At 41.3% G+C, this 24,228-nt stretch overlaps 1 protein-coding gene and 1 long non-coding RNA gene across 2 annotated transcripts in view; both read left to right on the plus strand.

Moving 5' to 3' along the window:
• LOC121106301 overlaps positions 1-2,609 on the plus strand; it is a 5,441-nt gene extending 2,832 nt beyond the window's left edge. The window contains exon 2 of the long non-coding RNA XR_005838907.1: positions 74-2,609. This is a non-coding gene — a long non-coding RNA (uncharacterized LOC121106301). The remainder of the gene's footprint in view (positions 1-73) is intronic.
• The window catches only part of MPP7 (membrane palmitoylated protein 7), a 220,590-nt gene that overhangs the window by 47,791 nt on the left and 148,571 nt on the right, over positions 1-24,228 (plus strand). Inside the window, exon 3 of the mRNA XM_008683883.2 lies at positions 5,415-5,533. Coding sequence (XP_008682105.1) covers positions 5,415-5,533 — 119 coding nt within the window. The remainder of the gene's footprint in view (positions 1-5,414; positions 5,534-24,228) is intronic.

Raw genomic sequence — 24,228 nt, forward strand, 5'->3', positions numbered from 1 at the left:
GGGGGGGGGGTTCTGTTTGCCAGTCCCTTTCACACTTTTCTGCTCACCTGTAGGGATTATTTTGGCTTTCCAGTCGGTGGTTTCCAGTTGCCCAGGCTCTCCCCACTGACCCTGGTGAAGCATTGGTCCCAGCCGTGGTTTTCTGCCCACCGGTACCCTGGAGAGGTGTTTCCTGCTGGCCCGGTGACAGTGGGCAGGCTCTGGCATGGAGATCCAGCCATCGGGTGGGTCTGGTGAGCTGTAATCACACCACCTCTAATGAGCTAAGAATCCTAGTCTTGGGGCGGGAGCTCCTCTTCCACTGTTGTCTCCTTCTGGGTCTTCTCCTTTAGCCCTAGGTATTCTTGAGATTTTGCGTTACCATGTTATAGATAATCCTCCGTTATAGATTTATATTAAACTTTCCTGGTTCAAATTACGGCACAGCGCTCGTCTGTAGGTTGGGCCATGACTGAGGCAAACGTACAAAGCAGAAATTTGGGTTTGAGTACTTCCTACTCTTTTCTTCAGCCTTACAGAGTTTTAGTGCCTTTGAAAATCTATACATTTACGTGATTATTGCTGACTTTTCATCTTGGGTGTCCTCCACACTGCCGTGCACCCTTCCAGGCCCTATTTTCCTTCCTTCAGACCCTAGGTCACTTCCTGGCAGCTTTTGCAGAGTCTTCTTTGGCCTTTGCTGATCGCTCTCTCCTTTAAATCGCTGTAATTGTACGTGTTAATCAAATGAACCTTGTGTTTTAGTTTTGCTCTTGTTGCCTTCTTTTCTCTCAGTATATAAAATCGCTAACACAAAAATCCTGCCTGTTTTCCTGCTGCAACATTTTTATGAGATAGTTTTTTCATGTGTGTCTTTGACAGTGTCTTGTATCACGTCTACCCAAATAGAACGTGAGATTTCTTTTCCACTATTAAAATGATCTCTCAGAGAAGAGAGCGCTGCCGTATTGTGAAGCCGTTACCAAATTTCTTATAGACCATTTTCTCTTTACTTACACAAAAATGTGTTGATTGGAGAAGCCGTAAGTATTCTCATATAACCCAAATTCCTGTTTTTGGAGTCATCGAGAGATCATCTGACAGGATTGTTGTTGTTGTTGTTTTTAAAGAGACAAGGAAGTTTAAACCAGGTTAATATTTCTTGGAGAGGGCTTAATAACCTCACACCTGCACGTGTTAGAGATACTTAGAGAGTAGGTAAGTGCTTTTGTTGTGGAGATAAAAAGAGGTGTAGAACAGGTGGAAAAGCAACCGGCTTTACCTAGAGTCTTAGTGACGGCATCTCCCACGCATTCAAAGAAGTGTTGTATCTCAAATAACTGGAAGTGAGAATGATCTCTTCCAGCTCTACAGGTGGTAGTCATGATAAAGAAGTCATTGTAAAGAATTTAAATAAAATGGTTGCATGAAATATGTAAGTGGGGCAAAACCCTAGATACCTAAATTATGATATGTGTACTCGATAGGTAATTCAAAGTGTGTGTTCCTAACCAGATGATAAATACTATAAACAGGAATGGGCATCTCGTTGACATCCATGAAAATTAATTTGCTGTTTGAATATTTTATCTGCAACCTAAACATCTGTTTACTTTACTTGGCAGGAATATACATTTTGAATCTTTACTTGGACAAATAGGAGATCATTATTAATTTTTAAAAGACTTATTTATTATTTTAGAGAGAGAGAGAGCACGTGCACGAGAGCAGGGGGGAAGGGGAAAGGGAGAGAGAATCTGAAGCAGACTCCACGCTGAGTGCAGAGCCTGATGGCGGGGCCGGTTCTCATGATCCCGAGATCATCATTATAAATAGGATTGCTTTCTCTTTGGGTGTACAGGATATGTATTCTGTGTAATCCAAGGTGTAAGATCTCTGGGGTAGAGGTGGTGGCCGATTCTCCGCTACTTGTATAGAGGAACTAGTGTCGTGCTCCGAATGGAAGAACTCGTAAATGCTGATTCTTAGGAGTGTAAGCTTTCAAGATGTAACTCAGGTGTGATTCTTTGCTGAAGCCTTCCCTGATGTCTTCTCCTCCTTTGGAGGAACTGACCACTTACCTTGCCTCGCCATGCAGTCTCACCCTGCTCTGCACTTCCTAACCAGCTTGTCTGTGCTCGTCCTCTATACCGTGACGTCCTGAGGACAGGGATCATGTCTGATTTGTCTTAGACCTTCAGGTAGGCACCGTAATGGTGCCCTGGAATGAAGCACTCATGAGCTTGAATGACCGCAGAGGAGTATCGTCCCAGTTCTTGCTCAGATTTAGGTAAGATTAAATAGATTTAGGTAGATGTAGGTAAGATGGTTCAAGATATCCCTTGTTAGCTAAATTCTCATTACTTGCTCTCTGAATGTCAAGGACCAAAAATATTTGGATTTCATAGTGGTGTTCATTATTGGAACTCTAGGAGCTGAATATAAAAAGCACCTGTGAGAACAGGGACCTGGTTTTCACCATGGACTGAGCTGGTTTCTGGGGCGTCCCCGATGCGCTCGAGTGGAAGTGATTGTCCATGCTACCTGCTTTGACGCCGCTCACCTGCCCTCCCGGCTCTTCTCAGCCTCTCTTTCATTTCTGATTGGCACTGCTCTGTCTCTTCTGGCTTTGGTGTGGCTACCAGATGTGGGAGCTCAAGAGAAGTGACTGCTGTTGTCACTAGGGTGCCAGACTAGGGTGGCATATAAATTAGGATTGCATAAAGCTAGGAAAACCCAGAAAACGCAGGTTTATGAGCTACTGCTAACAGAGAAATTATTATTTTAATGTAAACATAATATGGTTTATTCCCACAGAAAGTTAAGCAGTACTTGGGTAAAGTTAACACTTTCCATATGTAAAAGACCAGGGCGGTTTTATTTCTAAGTGTGGTGTGGGTCCTGTGGAACGTATAGCTAAGCTGCTGTTTTGACTCTGTACCATTGCAGTGGGGTTTTCATTCCAGAGGAGACATTAAGAAAAGAAGAATATATATATATGTATTTTTATCAAGTGCCTATTCTGTGCCAGCCACAGGGCTCAGTGCTGCTGTGTGCATTGTTCCCTTGAATTCTTACAACAGTCATATTTACCACAATGTCTCCTTTGGTTTTAATTGTATTTTGAGATAATTGTGGTTTCACGTGTTGTAAGAAATAATACAGATCCCGTGTACTCTTGACCCGGCTTCCTTCAATGGTAGCATCTTGCATAACTATAGTAATTGCAAGGGGCACCTTGTCACTGAGGCAGCCCATTAACCTGTCTCACATTTCACCTGTGTCACATGCACTTACTTGTGTATACGTACATGTTTGTGTTTTTTTTTTTTTCTGTTCCATTTTATTACATGTGCAGATTACCATTTCTTTTTCAGCATATGAGGGAAACAAGGCTGAGGTTAAGTTAAGCAAAATAACCGAAGTATAGACCTGGTTTGAGTCTTAGGTCTGTTTGACTCAGACTTTTGCTTTTTCAGTAGTAGTAGTGATGGGAGCGCCTGAATGGCTCGGTCGGTTGAGCATCCGACTCTTGGTTTCGGCTCAGTTCATGATCTCGGGGTCATGAGATGGAGCCCTGTATCGGGTTCTGTGCTCAGCACGGAGTCTGCTTAAGACCCTCTCTCCCTCTGTGCCTACCTCCCCTTCTCTAAAATAAACAAATAAATATTTTTTAAAAATAATAATGATGAATAACAGTAATAATAACAAAAATGGCTGAAGCTCACTGAGTTACATATGAAACAGACACCATGTGCCAGGGGCTCTTCTAATACCCCCAATTCAAACCCCCCTCCCAACAATTATACCTCATAAATTATATTATAGTTAGTATCAGTAATTAAACTAATCATATTACCAAGGAATAAGGAATTATTTTTACTGCTCCTGGAATCAATAATAAAATAGTGAAGCGCTACCTTTTTTTTTTTTTTTTCACATAATTTTCAATTTGAACCTCTCACCTTAACCATTGATGTTGGGAATTGTCATTACTTTAAATGTGTGTGTATATGTGTACGTGTAAAGTGAGACCTGTATTATTAGACATTGAATTAGGTTGGGACACCTTAGAAATGTTTTTACAAAGTTATAAATAAGAAGTGACTTTAGGCAAGATGCCAGGTTTTTAAGGGAATAAATACAAACCATCAAGAATACTTAAGAATGTAGTAGGGAGAAATTTTCTTGTTTTTTTTTTTTTTTTTCCTAGAGAATTATAGATCTTTCTGGCCAAATGCAGTCCCAGGAATGTTTGAGTTTAATCTAACCTCTCGAGTTACAGATCCCACTTTCCAAGCAAACGCTAATACATTCGCTTGCGAATTATCACTGATTATCAGAGTATTACAGTGCTTTCGGAAGATAATAGATCTACGAATCAGCAGGCTGGAATTTACGACTCTTTGCAAGTTAAGTATCTTGTAAAGCTGTCCCTCTGAGGAACAACAGCCCTTAACTCAGTGCAGAAATAACAACAGGCCCGGGTGTTGTAGACCCCAGGCGCTCTCGGTGTTTTTGTAGACAGCAGACAGAAAAAAAGGAATTTTGTCCTTTTCACCTCATGTAATCCCACCGGAGAGTGAAACATGTGCTAAGAGTTGGTCCTGACTGCTGCCAGGTCACCTCCCTGAAGAGTCCCGGGCAGGCACTGTCGCAACATTGCTTGGACAGGAGTCCGACGGCCGCTGAAGGAGATGGATGGTTTGTGCAGCAGGCTGCTGTGGGACACGGCGCTACTGTCTACCCCGAGGAAGCTTCTAGTGGGGAGGGCCTCGAGTAACCCGCATCTTTTACCTTAACTCTTTCAGAGGGTGTCACGGACGCCCAGATTAGGGTACAATTTAAACTCAACTCAGCGTAGCTGCTTGTTGTTTTAAAAACGGTCGGCTACAAGAAAGCCACACTGGGCATGGTTTAATCTGTCTTACTTTTTGGAACTTGATTTCGGATGTTAGATAATGCAAATGTTTTTGAAGCTATATATTATTAGGAACTATTTGGAAACCACAAAACCTTGTTTAATGGACCACTCTGTCAATTTTCTGCTCTTCTAAGGAAGTTTTTCCTATTCATGACTCATTTCACTCTTTGGCGAACATCGAGGGAAATGTAATAACGATTAAGGAAAGGAATGTATGCGTTTTCTTCTTTTTCTGAAAGCTTGTACACATTTTCTGTCCGGGGTTATGTAAACTTGGACGCCTGTAGAAGGTTGACCACCACAAGGTAAAAGCTAGTCGGTTAATACATGCTTGTTTGGGATTTAAAAATCAAAAAGGCTCGTTGGCTTCTTGGGAGAAGTGTTTTGCTTGATGGCCCAGAATACAGATCCAGTAAAAACGACATGTTGCAGCCGTCGTTTACGCACACCTTAAGCGAAATTAATGAGATCACTCTAAGATTACGCTTTGTGTTTTATTTTCATTTTATAGGTCTGTATGAGCTGTTGGCTGCTTTGCCAGCCCAGCTGCAGCCACATGTGGATAGCCAGGAAGACCTGACCTTCCTCTGGGATATGTTTGGTGAAAAAAGCCTGCATTCACTGGTAAAGGTAAACCACGCTGATGTCAGATTCTCGTTGCGGGAAAACATATGGAAAAATATTTTGAGCGCCATCTAGTAAACCAGGAGATCAGATTGTTGCTGTCTGAAAACAAAACAGCCTTGTTCCATTTCCCTGACGGGCGTGGAAGTTGTTAAAGATTCTACCAAAAATACGTAGATGATTTCACTTAGTGGTGGTGACCTGGCTGTGAATACTAATGCGGCCAGCATGGGCCTGCCCGTGTGGGGAGGAAGAATATGAAATAGTAGCAGGAAGGTTTAGACTCCTTACGGTCAACATTCACGAGCCCGAATCTAACTTAAATAAATAAATGTTCACAGCAAAAATTAGAAGGAGTATATTTTCTGAGGTTAAGGCTGGCAGTAGTTCCATAGGCCACATTAATTTAAAATAATTTCCTTTAACAAAGTCAACTGAAATTCGAGCAAGCTATTTCTTTTTTTGGCACAACGCCCTCGAAATGGTATTTTGTGTATAAATACGCTGAGGCTAAATACGAATCCAAACAGTTTCTGGAGACGGTTTCGGTAAAGCCTCATGCCATGGAAATGATCAGCCACCAGAAATGAGATCTTGCCACACAGCAATGCTGGGAGCGATCAGGACTCTTAAAATAGGAAAATGAGAACAAGGAGCTTCCTGGAAAATATGCCACTTTTGCTTCTGGAAATATGAATTGCATTTTCTTTCATTTCACTCAGGCTGAAAAAAATTGTGATCCGGAGATGGACGCCTCTGGTGCCTTCACTCTGTCTGGACCGATACTGAGTTCAGCTAAATTTGTTACGGTTGTCTGTCCGGAGAGAAGGCTATTACTGATGTATAGTATTTGAAAATGAGCCACTTCTGAGGTGCTGTTGCTTCACAGGATAGAAGAATTCTTGTTACTTTTTTTTTTTCCCTTGTCGAATTTGCTGAAATTTGCATGCCTCAAGCAGTGGCAACTCTCAAGAAATGAAAATGTTGAGATGTGGCATTTTCCTAGTAAAACCCGTAAAGACTAGAGTCCTTTAGTTAGTTTTTATGTAACTGACAAGGTATCTTTGTGTTCTGAAAAATTTTTGGTCGTTTAGTTGCTCTGTTGGGATGTGAAATGGCTTGAGAGGGACACCCGGGTGGTTCCGTCGGTTAAGCGTCTGCCTTCTGATCAGGTCATGATGCCAGGGTCCTGGGATCGAGTCCTGCATCGTGTCGAATGTGTGGAAGTTGGGTAGCCCTGGATTTGTTCTGACTGATTTGATCTAGGAGGAATAAAATGTATTTCAATGACATCATCACCCCTTAATCATTAAATAAACATGCCCCAAACGGTGCATGCACGTGTGTTTCTATTTATTTGTAATGTGGCTACTGTCTGTTTCCTTGGAAACATAGTATCTGTTGACAAGGTTGTTTGTGAGTTTCAAATAAAATAGTGAAGATCTCAGTATTTTGACAGTTAATGTAGGTTAGGTGAATATAAGCAGGCATTAAGTATTGAAAAAAATTAATTATCATAGCATGTGAAGGGCCAAAAAGTAGTGACAGAGATGGTTGTTATTTCTATAAAAAGAAGAACACTAATGTTTTAAAAACTACTGGCTCTTGAGTTTTAAGCATAGGTGGTTTTTCAACGTACATGGGAATAGTCAGTGGTTAGGAAGCATACAGTTATCGATGTCTGGTTTTAGAAAAACCGTGAATAAATAAGTTGATGTTGCCACTATTTAAATAGCACGGTAGCATGTGTCCTGTTGCAAGTATCTTTCAGTAATTGCCGTCAAATGTACTTTTAAAGTAAGGTTTACTGTGTCCCTTTAGTCCGTTCCCTGTTTCTTACTCGTTCCCCCCCCCCCCCCGACTCCAAGCTTTGATCGCATGCAGACCTCCAGTGTGTCCTCTGACTGACCCATTCTATTCATTTTCAAGTATGTAAAGCCGAAAATGCCTCCAGGAGGCAGGCTCATGGGATCTCACTTTAAACAGTTGGAACAATCCGCTTAACTGTATTCCAAGTGCCTCTATTGAAGGTTGGAGGATAGAAGCCTCCAGCTTTTGTACATAAATCTTGGTAGAGCAAAAGGAATTGGAAAAGATGTGTTTCGGAGTGAATCAAAATGTGCTTTGATGTTAGGCTCTTACGCCCGCGGTTGAAGCTGTTGGTGTGTGATTGAAAGACGGCGAAGGAAAAACTCGATTTTATTCTAGCACAAAATTTTTACAGTAGTCACCTTATGTTAAAAACGTGGTTGTTAAATTATCCCAGTCTTTTTTTTTTTTTTTTTTTTTTTTTAAGATTTATTCTTACGAGAGAGCAAGCATGAGCCAGGGGAGGGGGAGAGGGAGAGAGAGAATCTCAAGCTGACTCCCCACTGAGTGCAGAGCCTGATGCAGGGCTCGATCTCAGGACCCTGAGATCACGACCTGAGCTGAAACCAAGGGTCGGATGCTCAACCGACTAAGCCACCCAGGTGCCCCATCATGGTTTTAAGTACATGTAACTTTCTGGTCTGATGTAAAATATACTTAAGAAGAGGCAGTTAGGCATTGCGGTCTGTAGCAGGTACGGCTTGCTGCCTGAGGATCCTGAGTCACGCTCTGGCGGGAAGACGGCAGTTACGAGCTGGTCACTGGAAAGGAAATGCTATGAGCCTAGAGAGTGTTAGGTGTGGCTACTTTTTTAAAAGAAAAACTTCTGAATTGAAGAGTTGAATAATCAAAACCGTGAGCATGGGATTTTAGAAGCGTCCGCAGAAAGATGGTGCAGATAGAAGACACGAGAAATGTCCTCTCTAAGGTGTGGCAAGACGAGGCTATCCGTATTCACGTGAAGCAGTGAATGTGATCACCAATAAGAGAGACACATTTTAGACCCGTCCTTTGCAAATATACAGAACCGCGAAGCATATAGTTTGTGTCCCAGCCTCATTTCTAAATTCATTTTCTACGCTCGTGTTTTTTTCTGTTGCGATTCCTTGACTTTAAATTTCTTTATTTATTTATGTTGTATGTATTTTTGTAATCTGGTTTATTTTAGAAGAAGCTATGGCATAAAGACATCTTTTTTCTTTTTTTAATTTTAAATAAGGTTGGTACTTCGGTTTCCTCAAGAAATTTTTGTTCGTATTTCACAATTGTGTTGGATTACCAGGGTAAGAATATCAAGATTTTAGTACCTTTGTAATAGTTGCATATGTTTCCTTTACCCTTTGAAATAGTTACATATATGTGTACGGGCAGGAGAAAAAAGGTAGCAGCCTGAATTTTATCCTTGTTTTGGGGATTCTGAAGTATTTCAACAAAATACAAGTTGATTATTTTCAAGAAAGTTCTCTTGATGTGTTTCTATAATTTCTATAATTTCAGTCTTAAAGGAGTTTTGGTGCTGCTCAACCAGACCCTTATCCCATGTAGTTACATAATTTTAACTTTTTTTTTAAAGTAGGCTCCAGGCTCACCATGAAGTCCAGCGTGGGGCTTGAACCCAGTACCCTGAGATTAAGACCTGAGCTGAGGTTAAGAGTTGGATGTTTAACTGACTGAGCCACCCGGGCTCCTCTTACCTAATTTTAACTGTCTTGGCGATTGTCTTAATCACATTGTCTTTGTGGAGTCCTTCCTGTATGCCAGGCATTGTACAGGCCCCCACGGCCACGGTTTCTAGTTGAGCAGCCCCTGGCTTGCAGTCTGCAGCCTCCCAGAGGGGTTGTAGATGAGGGGATGGGCAGTTACAGTGCTCTATGAGAGGTCATGTGTAGAGCTTTCTGTAAGAGCACGAGGTGCCTAACTCAGCACTGACTGCCGGGGCTCATGGGGGATTTGATATTTTACGCTGAAATCTGGATATCGAGTTGGCATTGCTCAGATGAGAATTTGTGGGGTGCGTGGGGGGTAGGCAGAAGGAATAACCTGCACACGCACCTGGAGGCAAGAGGGGGGAGTGTGCCTTCAGGATGGAGCCTGACAGGTTCTCTTGGCTGGTACATGAAGTAAGAAAGGGCGTGGGGAGCAGGTGCAAAGTGTGGCGAAAGAAGGTAAGCCGAGACCTAGGCCTTTTTTTCCTTTTCCTTTTTTTTTTTTTGAGATTTATTTATTTATTTTAGAGTGAGCAAGCAAGAGAGAGCCTGCAAGAGCCTAAATGAGTGCGGGAGGGGCAGAGGGAGAGCGAAAGTTTAGCAGACTCCCCGCTGAGCGTGGAGCCCTTTGTAGGGCCCAGTCTCACGACCCTGAGGCCAGGACCTGAGCCGAAATCAAGAATTGGGCCCTTCACCGACTGAGCCATGAAGGGGCTCCAGGCCAAGACCTGTTCTTGAATGGCTTTGACTTTATTCGAACACAGTAGGAGCCACTGCATTAAAGCTGGGAATGAAGATGCCAGACTTTTTTTTTTTTTTTTTTTAAGAAGTTTAGTTGCTACGGAGATGGGATGGGATGTGAGATGTCCAGGTCAGAGATGATGGTGACCAAGTGTGGGGAGAGGGAGGGTGATTTTTGTTTTGAGAAACAAACCTGTCCTCACCACCAGGCGTGATGTTAACATATTGAAACTACTGATACATTAACATATTGAAACTCCTCCCCCTTGTTTGTTAAACCTCCGCTCCTCACACCCTACCCGCTAATCCAGCCATCAGACGGGTTGATGGCAGGCCATCAGGGCTTGGGGTAGGGCTCCAGGAGACCCATACAAGCCCCAAGGTGCCACTGCTTACGAATTTTGAATATCGCCTCAGAGGAAAGGTGATTTTAGTGTTATGTTCATTTGCTATTTGGGAGACAACTGAGTAGAACTCCATACTGTGTAGTTGGATACCTGGACCTTGAATTGAGGATAATTATGTTCTAGGTTGGAGATCAGAGATTTGGGAGTCAGGTTGCCAGATAAAATACAGGACATCCAGTTTAATTGGAATTTAAGACAGTCTTTTTTTTTTTTCCCCTTTAGTGTAAGTATGAACCGTGCTGTATTCATATTTCTGTTTGTGAAATCTGGAAACTCCAATTGGGGTGTCATCAATATTTAGATAGTAATGATTTTTGTAGCAGCTTTATTGAGACCTTTGTCAGAGAGTTTACCCATTTCAAGTATACACGCAATGGTTTTAAGCGTATTCACAAAGTGGTGCAACCGTCACCACGGTCAATTCTAGAATAATTCCATCACCTCCCCAAAAACCCCTCTACCATGTAGCTGTCATTCCCTAATCCCTGCATCCTCCACCCTTCCTCACTCCGGTCCTAAGCAACCGTTAATCTACTTTTTGTCTCTCTGTATTTACCCATTCTGGACAATTCATGGAAAATGGGATCATGTAATATGTGGATTTATTTGTGACTGGCTTCTGTCACTGAGCAAATCCACATGACGACTTTTATCAGTACTTCACACCTTTTTGTGGCCCAGGAGTATTTATGGATATACCCGTTTTGTGTATCTTTTTATCCAGTGTTGGACATTTGGGTTGTTTCCACCTATTGCCGATTATTTTTTATTTTATTTTTTTTAAAGATTTTTTATTTATTTATTTGACAGAGATAGAGACAGCCAGCGAGAGAGGGAACACAAGCAGGGGGAGTGGGAGAGGAAGAAGCAGGCTCATAGCGGAGGAGCCTGATGTGGGGCTCGATCCCACAACGCCGGGATCACGCCCTGAGCTGAAGGCAGACGTTTAACCGCTGTGCCACCCAGGCGCCCCATCCACCTATTGCCGATTATGAGTGATGCTGCTGAGAACATTCACATACACGGTTTTAGGTGGACATGTTCTCAGGTCTGGAGGGTACCTGCCTAGGAGCGGAATTGCTGGGCCAAATCGTAACTCTGTGTCTCACATTTTGAAGAACTGGCACAGTTTCCCAAGGTGGCTCCGCTATTTTGTATTGCCACCAGCAGTGTGCGAGCCTTCTGATTTCTATATCCTTGCCAACGCTTTTTTTTCCCCCTAAGATTTTATTTATTTATTTATTTATTTATTTATTTATTTATTTATTTGAGAGAGACAGTGCATAAAAGCAGGGGACAGGTCATGGTGGGGAGGGAATCTAAAGCAGTCTCCTCATGAGCACAGAACCCCACGATCTCACGAGTCGAAATCAAGAGTTGGCTGCTTCACCAACTGAGCCACCGAGGTGCCCTGCCAATGCTTGTTTTTGTCTGAGTTTTTTATTCTTCCCTTTCTAGGAAGTGTGACATGATACCTCCTTGTTGCTGTGATTTGCATTTCCCTGATGATTGATGAAGTTAAATGTCTTTCTGTGTGTTTATTGGCTATTTGCATATCGTCTTTGCAGAAATGTCTGTTTGGATTCTTTGCCCATTTTTGCTCATTGGATTCCTTTGAAATAATAGTGCACTTTTTAGAACAGTCTTAGATTTACAGAAGTGTCTTTTCAGACTTTTTGCCATTTTTTACCTGAGTTGTGTTTTTCCCTTATTGAGTTTTAACAGTGTTTTGTCTTTTATGGATATGAGTGTTTTATCAGATACGTGTTCTGCAAATATTTTATTCCAGTCTGTGGCTTGTCTCTTCATTCTCTTAACGGTTTCTTTCACAGAGCAGAAGTTTTCGATTTTAATAATGTCCAACTTAACAATTTCTCTTTTGTACATTGGGCCTTTGGAGTCGCGTTGAAAAACTCATCGCCATGCTCAAGGTCATCTAGATTTTCTCCTCTGTTCTCTTCTAGGAGTTGTACACTTTTGTGTTTATATTTAGTTCTGTGTTCTACTTTGAGTTAATTTTTGTGAAAAAGGTTAAGTTCTGTGTCTGGATTCAGATTTTTGCATGGGACTATCCAGTTGTTCCAGCATCGGTGTTTGAAAAGACCAGCCTTTCTTCACTGAGCCGTCTTTGCTCAACTCTGTCAGAGACCAGTTAGTTGCAATTGTGTGGGTTCTATCCTGGGCTCCGTTATGTTCCATTGATCTGTTTATCTGTTCTTCCACCAATAGTACTGTGTCTTCATTCCTGTAGCTTTATAGGAAGTCTTGAAGTTTGTTGGTGTCAGTCGTTTGACTTTCTTTTTCTCAGTATTGTGTCTGCTGCTCTGGGTTTTTTACCTGTTCATATAAACTTGAGAATCCGTTTGTCACATATACGTGGTTCCACGCTAGGATTTTGATTGGGATTGTGTTGAATACATAAATCAAGTTGAGAGGAACTGACGGCTTAACTGTAGTATGTATTCTTCTTGTCCGTAAGCGTGGAATTTCTCTATTGAGATCATCTTTGATTTTTTTTCAGTTTTTTTAGTTATTTAGATTCTGTACACATTTTGTTAGATTGGTACAAAAGTTTTTATTTTTGGCACTAATGTAAATGGTACTTTGTTTTAAAATTCAAATTCCAGTTGTCCACTGGTGGCAGTGTGAACAGTGCTATCTTGGACAGACCCACCATGATGACAGCTCTCTATGACCTGAACAGAACTCCCTCCCACGTTCGTTCTTTTGGCCAAGTCACACTCTTAAGTACACCCTTGAATGTCCTTCATCTGCTCTGGAGATATGATTATGATTTTCAAACATTTCTTCCTGGTTGGCCCCCAGCACTTACTCTCCAGCTTCTTGGGCCATAAAAGCGGGTCTTATTGGAGGTGGGCTTGTGGAGATCTACTCATCTTTCAGCCTCCCAAGACACGCTTCTGTCTGTAAGTCCCCTTAATAAACCATTTCGCACCAGGCTGGACTTGTCAGCCTTTTTCTTCAGTCTTAAGCATCTTTGGCCTTTGGAGGTTGTTTCTCATATATCTCTCTTTCATAGAACACAGGCATATAGAAAAGTAATTGATTTTTGTACATTAAGTTTGCATCCTGAATCCTTGCTGTGATCACTTAGTAGTTCCCAGAGGTTTTCTGGTTGATTCTTTGGGATTTTCTACATAGATGATCATGTCGGCTGTGAACAAAGGCGGCTTTACTTCTTCCTTCCCAATCTATATACCTTTGATTTCCTTTGCCTGTCTTAGGGCGCTAGCTAGCGCTTCTAGTTAAGTACTGAATATTAGTGGTGAGAGAGGACATCCTTGCCTTGTTACGTATCTTAGGGGGAAAGAATCTAGTTTTTTACCATTAAGTATGATGTCAGCTCTAGATATTTTATACATGTTCTTTATCAAATTGAGGAAGTCCCCTCTATTCCCAGTTTCCTGGAATTTTTATCATCAGTGGGTGTTGGCTTTAAAAAAAAATTTTTTTTGCATCTGTTGATTACATCATATATATATCATATATATATCATATATATATATATATGATATATATATATATAATCTTTTTGGAGTGATGGACTACATTAATACTTCTGAATATTGAACCAGCCTTTGCATTCTTGGAAAAATATTCCCATTGGTTTTGGTATATAATTCATATTATATGTTGTTGGATTTGATTTGCTGATATTTTGTTGAAGATTTTTGCATCTCTATTCATAAGAGATACTGGGGCGCCTGGGTGGCACAGCGGTTAAGCGTCTGTCTTCGGCTCAGGGCGTGATCCCGGCGTTATGGGATCGAGCCCCACATCAGGCTCCTCCGCTATGAGCCTGCTTCTTCCTCTCCCACTCCCCCTGCTTGTGTTCCCTCTCTCGCTGGCTGTCTCTATCTCTGTCGAATAAATAAATAAAATCTTAAAAAAAAAAAAAAAGAAAGAGATACTAGTCTGTAATTTTCCTTTCTTGTAATGTCTTTATCTGGTTTCGATAGTAGGGTAAGGCCAGCCTCATAGAATGAGTTAGGAAGTGTACCCTCCATTTTATTTTTTCTGGAAGAGTTTGAGAATTGGTATAATTTTTTCCATTAAATTTGCCAGTGAAACCATCAGGGCTCAGTGCTTGCTGTGGAAGGTTGCTAATTGTTTATTTAATTTCTCTATTAGATGTAGGTCTGTTTAGATCACCTATTTCACCTTGTATGAGAGTTTTGTTACTTGTGTCTTTCAAGGAATTGGTGCATATCATGTAAGTTATCAAATTTGAGGGCATAGAATTGTTCATTATCTTTTATTTTTAATCTCCATAGGATCCATAGTGATATTAGTAATTTGTGTCTCATTTTTTCTTGGCTAGCCTGGCTTAGGTTTATCAATTGTATTAATCTTTTCAAAGAACCAACTTTTGATTTTGCTGTTTTTTCTTAGTTGTTTCCTCTTTCTTCCCTTCCCTTTCTTTCATCCCTCTCTCCCCCATTCCCTCCTTCCTTCCCTCCTTCCGAGAGTACAAGCAGAGGAGAGGGAGAAGGAAAGGAAGAGAGAGAAGATATCAAGCAGACTCTGCCCTCAGTGTGGAGTCTGAGATGGGGACTCATCCCATGACTCTGAGATCATGACCTGAGCTGAAACCAAGGGTCAGATGCTTAACCAACTGAGCCACCCAGGCGCCCTGTTTTCCTGTTTCAATTCCATTGATTTCTATTTTATTCTTTATTTTCTTCTCCTGGCTCTTCTTGCTCTAGTTTCCTAAGGTGGAAGATTAAGTTACTGATTTTAGTTCTTTCTCTCTCTCTCCCTCTTTTTTTATTTTACATATGCCCTCAGTGCTGGGATTTTCCTCTAACCACTCCTTTGCAGCGTCCCACAAATTTTGATAAGCTGTGTTTTCATTTCGTTCAAAATATTAAAAAATTTCTCTTGATAACCTCATCTTTAACTCATTTGTTATTTATTTTCCAAATATATATTTTCCTAGTGTATTTCTGTTACTAACTTAACGCCATGTGGTCTAAGCTAATGGCATATGATTTCCCTTCTTTTAGATTGTTAAGATGTGTTTTATGGCCCAGGATGTGGTCTGTCTAGTTCTGTGTGAGTTTGGGAAGACTGCGGGCACTGCTGTTGTTAGATGAAGTGTTAGATCCAGTTGGTTGGTGCTGTTTTGTTCAACTATATCCTCACTGGTTTTCTGTCTGGTGAATCTGTCAATTACGTGTAGAAGGGTATGGAAGTTTCCAGGAATGATAGTGTGTTTATCCATTTCTCCTTGCAGTTTTATCAGTTTTGCCTCACGTATTTGGACGCTCTCTTGTTTGGTGTATATGTACATATTAAGGATTGTTACGTGTTCTCAGAGAATTGACGCCTTTTTCATTATGCAATGCCCTTTTTTATCCCTGCTAATTTTCCTTGTTCTGCCATCTGCTTTGTCTGAAATTGATATGGTTCTTCAGCTTTCTTTTGTTAATGTAAGCATGATTTTTCTCCCTTCCTTTACTTTTCATCTATCTGTGTTTATATTTAAAGTGGATTTCTTGTAGACAACATACAGTTGGATCTTCTTTTTATCTACTCTCACAGTCTCTTATTTTAATTGGCATATTTAGACCATCCACATTTAAAGTAATTGTTGATGTAGTTGGGTTAATAGCCACCATGTTTGCAGCTGATTTCCATTCATTACACTTGTTCTGTTTATGTTTTTATCACCCTTTCTTTCTCTTCCTTCTCTTTTAGTAGAACATTTTATATGATTCCATTTATTCTTTTTTAGCATATGCATATACTTTTTAAAAATGAATTTTATTTATTTATTTATTTGAGAGAGAAAGTGAGAGAATGAGCCGGGGGGGGAGGGGCAGGAAGCCCAACGTGGGGCTTGATCCCAGGACTCTGGAACCATGACCTGAGCCAAAGGCAGATGGCTAACGAACTGAGCCACCCAGGCACCCATATCCATATACTTTTTTACAAAGGTTTTCCTGTGCTTGTCCTAGAGTTTGCTACATTCATTTACAACTAATGTAGGTCCACTTTCAAATAACATTACACCTTTTTACAAGTAGTGCAGGTGCGTTATAAGAGAATATATCCATTTCCTTTCCCCCATCCTTTATAACATTGCTTTAATTTATTTCACTTACCCATATTCTTTAATAATATTATTATTATTTTGAACAGTTATCTGATCACTTAAGAAAAATAAGAGATTTAATTTTATATATTTTTTTCAAGATTTATTTATTTTTTTTTAGAGAGAAAGAGAGTGAGAGCATGGCGGCAAGGGGCCAAGGGAGAGAGAGAGAGTATCTTCAAGCAGACTCACAGCTGAGTGCAGAGGGCTGGATTCCGGGACCCTGAGATCATGACCTGAGCTGAAATCAAGAGTTGGACGCTTAACATACTGAGCCTCAATTTTGTTTTATGTTTATTTATTTCTTCCATGAGTGCCTGACCCTATATCATTTTCCTTCTCTCTGAAGAACTTCTTTTAATACTTATTACAAGACAGGTCTACTGGGCAGCAAATTCCTTGAATTTATGTTTGTTCTGTTTTTATTTCTTTTTCACTTTTGAAGTACAATTTCACCAGCTACAGAATTCTAGGGTGGTGGGTTTTTCTTTTAACGCTCCCCCCCCCAACCACTGTCTTCTTGCTTACATGATTTCTGATGAGGCATCTTCTTACCCTTGCCCTCTGTAGGTAAGGTGTCCCCCCACCCCCACCCCTGGCTCTTTTCAGTATCTTTATCTTTGGTTTTTGCTGTTTGACTATTAATGCAAGGTGTAGATCTTTTTGGCATTTATTCTGTTTGGTGTTCTCTGAGCTTCCTGGATCTGTGGTCTGGGGCTTCATCATTAATATTGGAGAATTCTCAGCCATTATTTCTTTGAATATATCTTTTCCTTTCTCTCTCTGTTCTTCTGGTGTTTCCATTATGTGTTTGTTACACCTTTATATTGTTCCACAGTTCTTGGATATTTTGTTCCTTTTTGCGTTTCAGTTTTGGGAATTTCCATGAACATATTTTCAGTCTTACTGATTTTTTCCTTGGCCATGTCCAATCCACTGATGAGTACATCAAAGGCATTTGTCATTCCTGTTACAGTTTTCTTGATTTCTAGCATTTCACTTTCAGTCTGAGTTTCCATCTCTCTGCTTCTATTACCCACTGGTTCTCACATGCCCATTTTTTCCATTAGAACCATTAGCATATTAATCATACTTACTTTACTCTCCCTGTTTCCTGGTTCCATCAGTCTGTGTCCTGAGTCTGGTTCTGATGGTTGCTTTATCTTTTCAGAATGTGTTTCTCTCTTATGTCTTGTAATTTTGTTGTCGTTGTTGTTGTTGAAAGCTGGACGTAGGTATTGGGTAATAGGAACTGATGCAGTTAGGCTTTTAGTGTGAGTCTTTATGTTACTCTGGCTAGGAGCTGGGCTGTGTTGAATGTTTGTTGTAGCTGTCAGTGTCAGAGCTTCAGAAACCTTCATGTCTCTCCCCTCCCCTGCCGCCTCCTCTGGCTTTCCTTAGGAACTCTCTCGGAGTCTGTGACGTGCAGTCATGACCACTGTTATTTCACTGGAGCCCTGTTGGTGGTGAGTTGTTCTGTGATCTTGATGATTAAGTGTCCGTTTATAGTGGGCTTGAGTCCCTGGACTGCCATGACCTTCAGAAGCATTTCTTAGCCGCCTGTTTTTCCTTTCTCCCCTTATTTGGGACACGAAGGGTAATGGGGACTGGATTTCACCTGAGTACTCTTTCCCCAGGTCAAATAGGGCTCTATTTAAAGTACCCTCTCTTAGAGGGAAGGCCTCTGTTATGGAGAAAGCTCTTGGCTTATGTATCTCAAAATGGTTCTCTGTTCTCCTATTTGAAACACTAGGGGATTTTCCTCCTGTCTTCACCATTGAGAATTTGATGGGAGGAAAAGCACTGGGCCTCCCCTAGGACTGGGGCTCAGGAGTTTTTCACTCTTGAACTAGGCCACATTCAGCCACCATCAGTTCATCAGAGTTACCGTTGAAGTTTTCCTACAGGTTTCTGGCTCTAGCAGCTTCTCCTTCTGCTAAACTGATCTTGGCCACGAATCCCTCTCTTCCCCGTTCTTTCTGATTTCCTAGTGGCAGTTTGCTCTGTGACTTTCGTTGTCCTTAATTATCTGAGCTGAAACCAAAAGTCTCCCTTTGTCCACTTTTTAATTTGGTGGTTATTTTATTACTGATTTGTAAAGAGTTCTTCAAGTATTTTGAGGACCAGCTCCAGACCAAATTATACTTGTAATTGGAAATGTTCAGTTTCTCTTTCTAAAGATGTCCTGAAATTTTGTTTTTAATGAAACACACGAAGTTGTGGACAGAGTAGTTGACCAGTGGAAGGAAGATATGGTGGATAAATTAGTGGGCGTTTATTTTAAATCTCCATATTAATGTGAATTTGTAAAGTTTTAAATATTTGTGATTTAGGTGGAATTTTAAAAGTGAAAGTCATCTTAGTCCGAGTCTAAAAATAAGTCTTGAGCAGATGCTCAGAAGGCAACCTGTGAGCAAGAATATACTTAAAAAATTTTATATCTCCAACCTGGAAACTCTAGAAAATGAAAAACCAATTTGAAGGTAATGTGTGATCTTAATCTCTCAATAATTCCAATTTTCTTAATAAGTAGTACCCTGAGACTTGCTCGGAAAGGAGTTATTTCCAGGATAATTGATAGAGTCAAGCTATAAAAAGAGCGACCATGTTTTGAACAGTGGTTTTATAAACTTATTTTCTGTGCAGGCCCTTTCGGTGCCTCTTTTCTTTGAATCTAGAAGCAATGAAAAGCATCGTAGTGGGGGGGAAAGGTGATATTTACATAGTAGTAAATCAGATTCAAGGCTGAAAGACTATTTTATAAGATACCTGTGGGTATAGGGCTCGTTAGAAACAAATTGTGCTGTTTGAGAGGGGAGAGGTGGTGTTAGGTTCAGAGAGTGAACCCGCTGGGGGAGGTTATGTTACTTGCCTCTGCAGTACTGTTTGCCTTGGGTGGGAGGAAAAGGAAAAGACAGCCAGACGTTGCGAATGATCCATGGCCACCTGGTCCGACAGAGTAGAGACCTGGGTATCAGCAGCTGGTAGTGCTCCTTGGCCAATCAAAGGTAATTGTTCAGCCAGCTCTGTTGGAGAGACAGACAAAGTTATTTCTTACGTTATAGTTTACATTTTTTCAGGCACAGAAACGTGTAAAGTCTGCTGAAGATAGGAATTCCTGAGAGCCTGAGTAAATTGTTGCCTTTGTAATTCATACTCTCAAAACAGAGGCCATATGTAGCCCTATGTTAGAGATTTGCGTGGGACAGTGGGTGAGTGACTAGGGGCTAGGTTGTAATGGGAAATACTCAGTTTCTGTTCTGCAGGATGTCCTGAAATGATTGCTCGAAGGGGCCGTGTCCTACCGCTGTCGCCTGTGTTCAGTGTAATGGAGCAGTGCCTTCTGAAAGTTATGGCGCGATTTAAATGTTCATTCAAATATGCTTAGTTTCGGAACGGTCACCTTACATTTTTATTTATTCCTAATTTAATAGCAGGGAGGCTGTTTCCTCTACAGCAATGCATGGGGGGCATTTCCCACCTCGGAACACCTAGAACAGTTCGTTCATGGGGATGGGTAGAGTCAGGAAGGCAGTCACTTTCTCATTTCCCTTGTGGAGGTGATTCTTATTCTCCAGTCCCAGAGACTAGGAATCCTAGCGGGGAGGTATCCAGCTTTAGCTCTTCTTCCTAGAGGTGGCTTTGCCGGGCCGCAGAGGTGTGCGTCTCTCAGTTCATGAGGTGCGGCCCCATCATCCTGCAGGTGATTGTACGTGTTCGGCAGTGACCGGCGTGTCGCGCTGTGTGTGTGTATTAGCGGTACCCGCTTCATCTCCCTTTATCACCTCGATCTCTGCGCCGTGCGGTGTTTGGAACCCTTGCTTTAATGCCCGCGCAGGTGGTACTTCGTGTCCTGTTGGCCGGAAGGTGTTTGGGCCGTGAGCGCGGTCCCGACGTTCTGAATTGGTTCTCAAAGTACGTTTACCACAATTTTCGTTGTGGACCCAGATGGAAAAAGGGAGCGGCCTATTCCTCAGGGACGTGATGGAACGGGATGCGGCAGGGTGTGGAGGCTAGGTCCACGCTTCTCTGAGTTGTGTAAGAAGGTGGATAGGTTTTTTAAAAAGATTTTGTTTATTTTAGAGAGAGGGTGTGTGTGGGAGCATAGGCAGGTGGGGGGAGGGGCAGAGGCAGAGGGAGAAGCAGACTCCCCGCTGAGTGGGGAGCCCAGTGCGATGCGGGGCTCGATCCCAGGACCCTGAGATCATGACCTGAGCCGAAGGCAGATGCTTAACTGACTGAGCCCCGCAGGCGCCCCTCACAGGATGGATTTAAACATGCTTTTATGGTCTGGTTTGGAGACGACCATTTTAAACAGTATTTCAGGAATATGTGTCCCAAAATCTGGAATAGAATTATGAGTACGCTTTTGGCATCGATTCCATTTGATTTGGGTGGGGGGAGGGACTGGGTAAAATATTACCCAGTCATTAAGTGAACGAAAGAGTGAGTCCAGTATGTGGCTGAAGGAGCTAAAGGTAATTTCTAGAGGGAGGAATCCTGTCATCTCCAGGACACCTGTCATTCTTCATCCAGATCAAGTTGGGACATTTTGCTGCCTCTTTTCTTTTTTCTTTTGTCCCCTTTTCTTCCATCCTGTGGTCATTTCATTCTCATTGTGTCTGGTCACCTCTCTCGGAGTGCCTTACTGATGGACAGTGGGTATATTACGGAGCCTTCCGCGTGTCCGGACATGAAGGCTGTCTCTCCCCGTGAACACACGTCTGCGGTAGTAGTTCGGGGCTGGGACTGTGGAGCCGCATTGCTCGGACTCCAGGCTGTGCCAAGAATATCGTGCCAACAGTAAGATAATAATACCTCCTTACTTAGGGCACGTATCGCATGCTGCACTGGGTGTTATACGCAACTAATGAATCATCGAGCTTTACATCGGAAACCGGGGATGTACTGTATGGTGACTAACATAATATAATAAAAAAACATTAAAAAAAAATACCTCCTTACTTTATCTCACGGCAGCTCCTGTTCCTTACGTGTGAAATGGTGATCATAGTAATACCTACCTTGCATGCTTGTTACTAGGAGTAAACGAATTAATGTAAGAAACATGGTTGAAACCGTCTGGCACTTCGTTGGTATCACCAGCAGCAGCAGCATTCTCAATTTTCCTTTCTTTCTTTTGGTTAGCTGTGTGCAGGGCTCTGTCCCTGGATTGGCACTGTTCTTTTCCAGTATCCCTTTGGCTACTTTTTTTTTTTTTTTAAGAGGAGGATATTTTTTTTGCCTTAATAAACTTCTGTTCTTGTCTTTTTTATTTCCTTGCTCTCACTCTGTAACATCGTAATGAAAACTTAACAGCCTGTGATTTGAAATTCTTGAAGAAAGGCTCGAGTTGGCTAAAAATGTCTTCTAACTTTTCCTTCACTTAAAAAATGTTACAGAATATTTGGGGCATTAAAAAGGCAGATAACATGTTGAATACCCGCATACTCATCATATAGCTTAAGAACGAGTAGCAGATTCGTTTGAAGCCTGAGTAGCCCTTCTTACTCCCATCCCTTTCCTTCACCGGCCACAGCTCATTTGGACTTTGTGCTCCTAAAAAAAGTAGGTCGTACTATTTTGTATGTGTTAAAGCTGTTTATAATCTGATTCAGACTTAACATCTTTCTGCAACTCTTTACTTAACATTTTGTCGTATATCGTGAGATATATTTATGGTGATGCAAATAGTTTGGTCCATTCCTTCTCATTGTTACATGGTGTTCTAGAGCTAGGTCACAAATTGTTTGTTCTCTTGGTGATGGGTATTTACATTGAAGGGTGTCCTGCGGGTAGAAGATTCCTTCTTCTGGAAACCACCTGTATCTCCATGTCACTGTGACCAACACAGCAGTAAACAGCCTACGTGTAGGTTTCCCTCGTACGTGTATGGGACGGCTTCTGTAGGTATGACGCTGGAGAATGGGGTTGCTGGGCCACAGAGACGCGCATCTCACCCTTTTTTAGATGTTGCCCCATTGCTCCTCTAAGACTGTACCATAGTGTACTCCCACCAGTAGGATTGGAGTTCCGGTTGCTTCACACCCATGTCGACACTTGCAACTGTTAGGTTTTAATTTTTGCCAACAGGGTCAATTTGAAATGCTCTCTCCTTTTAGTTTACTTGAATATTCGATGTTGAATGTATGTTTATGGGCTGCTCTGTTTTCTTTTTTATGCCTTTTTACATCCTTTGCCTGTTTTTTTATTGTCTGGTTATTTGTCTTTTTCTGGTTGATTTGTTGGAATTACTGTATGTATTCTGCTGTTGGATCTTTGTTTATATGTGTTGTAATTATCTTCTGGTCTGTTCTGTCTACTCTTACAATTCATTATGTTAAAGCATACATATACACAGATTCTCTTTGTCCTGAAGGCATAAGACAGAAACATCTTGATAGGCCCACTGTCCAATACAGAATCCTTAGCTCCGTGCATCTTAGGGAGAGCATGTATCAGGGTGTATGTAATCCCCAGCTAAGTCTGAGGTCTGCTTTACCTTTTCACATGCTGGCTCTAGAGAGGTCCTCTGGGAGTGTTTACATGGATCTAATATTCGCATTTGGTTGTAAGTATCTATATAACATATTTTTGGCACCTGTTGTAATGATGGGTGTAGTTACTCATTGGGTACCCTTCTTTTGGGCAGGATCTGTGTGCAGTTCATCCCCATATATTCCACATTGCCTAGAAGTGTTCAAGAAAGATTGCTGTCAAAGGAGGTTGAACGCTTTCCCTTTCAGGCTCGGTCTTGCCCATTTTGTTTTCCCTTCGTTTCACAAATACCTGAGTGCTCACTGTGGGCATAGGAATAGGTACTCAGACCTCATTGGATTTGTTTATTGTGATCTTACGGTTTTCATAAGCAATTGATAATGTCTTTTTTTTCCATCACTTTCAGTGAACTCTAGTGGTTGCATAAGTTGCATCGTCTTTATTACAGATAGAGGACAGTAAAAGAAGATCTTTTTATCCACCTGTTTAAAAATGAAAGTTATTGTTACTATTTCTACGTGTCAGTAAAGGTAGTAGAAATTAGGGGCGTTCTCTGGTGGCCGTGATTTGTAAATAATGTCCTATTAAAGGAAAACATTGAATTAGATTGATTTTATAATTCTACTTCACATAAAACATTTGGGAAGTCTTTAGCATTTTCAAATGAACTACTTTGAAAAGTTTCAAAATGTTTAAAAATGCTTTAGTGTAATTCTGGGAATCAAGATATTACTGCGATTTATTATAAAAAAATCTAGAAGTGAGATCATAGGCTTTTGCATGTGTAATATAAAATTACTTTCAAATGATTCACTTTGAATTAAAAAAATATTTTTTATGTTGTGTCCATCTGTCCATCCACTCTCTGATACTGCTGTTCACAGACATGTGTAAGGTTATGTTACTTATGGCTGTGTGACTTGTTAGTCAATAAAATGTGAGCAGAAGTGAAGTGTGTCACCGCAAGGCAGAGCCTTTAAGAGCCAGTGGGCTGTTTGCTTCACTTCTCTGCCGGTGCCCTCCGCATTGGTCACTGGTGATGTTCCAAGCGGTAGAAGCTCTCGCTCTGGGGTCTTGGAGTGCAGAGATGTGGGGCAGAGTTCCCAGAGGACGTGCGGTGGCCACAGAGTATGAGTGAGAAAATAAATCTTCACTGTCACATGCCACTGACATTTGCGGGTTGGTTATGACTGTAGTTTCCCTATTTAATCCTAATGAGTGCCTTCACTATGTTATATTTAATTCTGTTTTTCTGACAGTACAGCTTAGTGATGTAGAAGTTAAAAGCAATCATTAACATTCCATGTCGTTATTTTTCAAAAAAAAAAAAAGTTCGTATTTATTTTCTTGTCAAAACTATGT

Source organism: Ursus maritimus, unplaced genomic scaffold, assembly GCF_017311325.1.
Source record: "Ursus maritimus isolate PB19 unplaced genomic scaffold, ASM1731132v1 scaffold_31, whole genome shotgun sequence".
NCBI classification, from domain to species: Eukaryota; Metazoa; Chordata; class Mammalia; order Carnivora; family Ursidae; genus Ursus; species Ursus maritimus.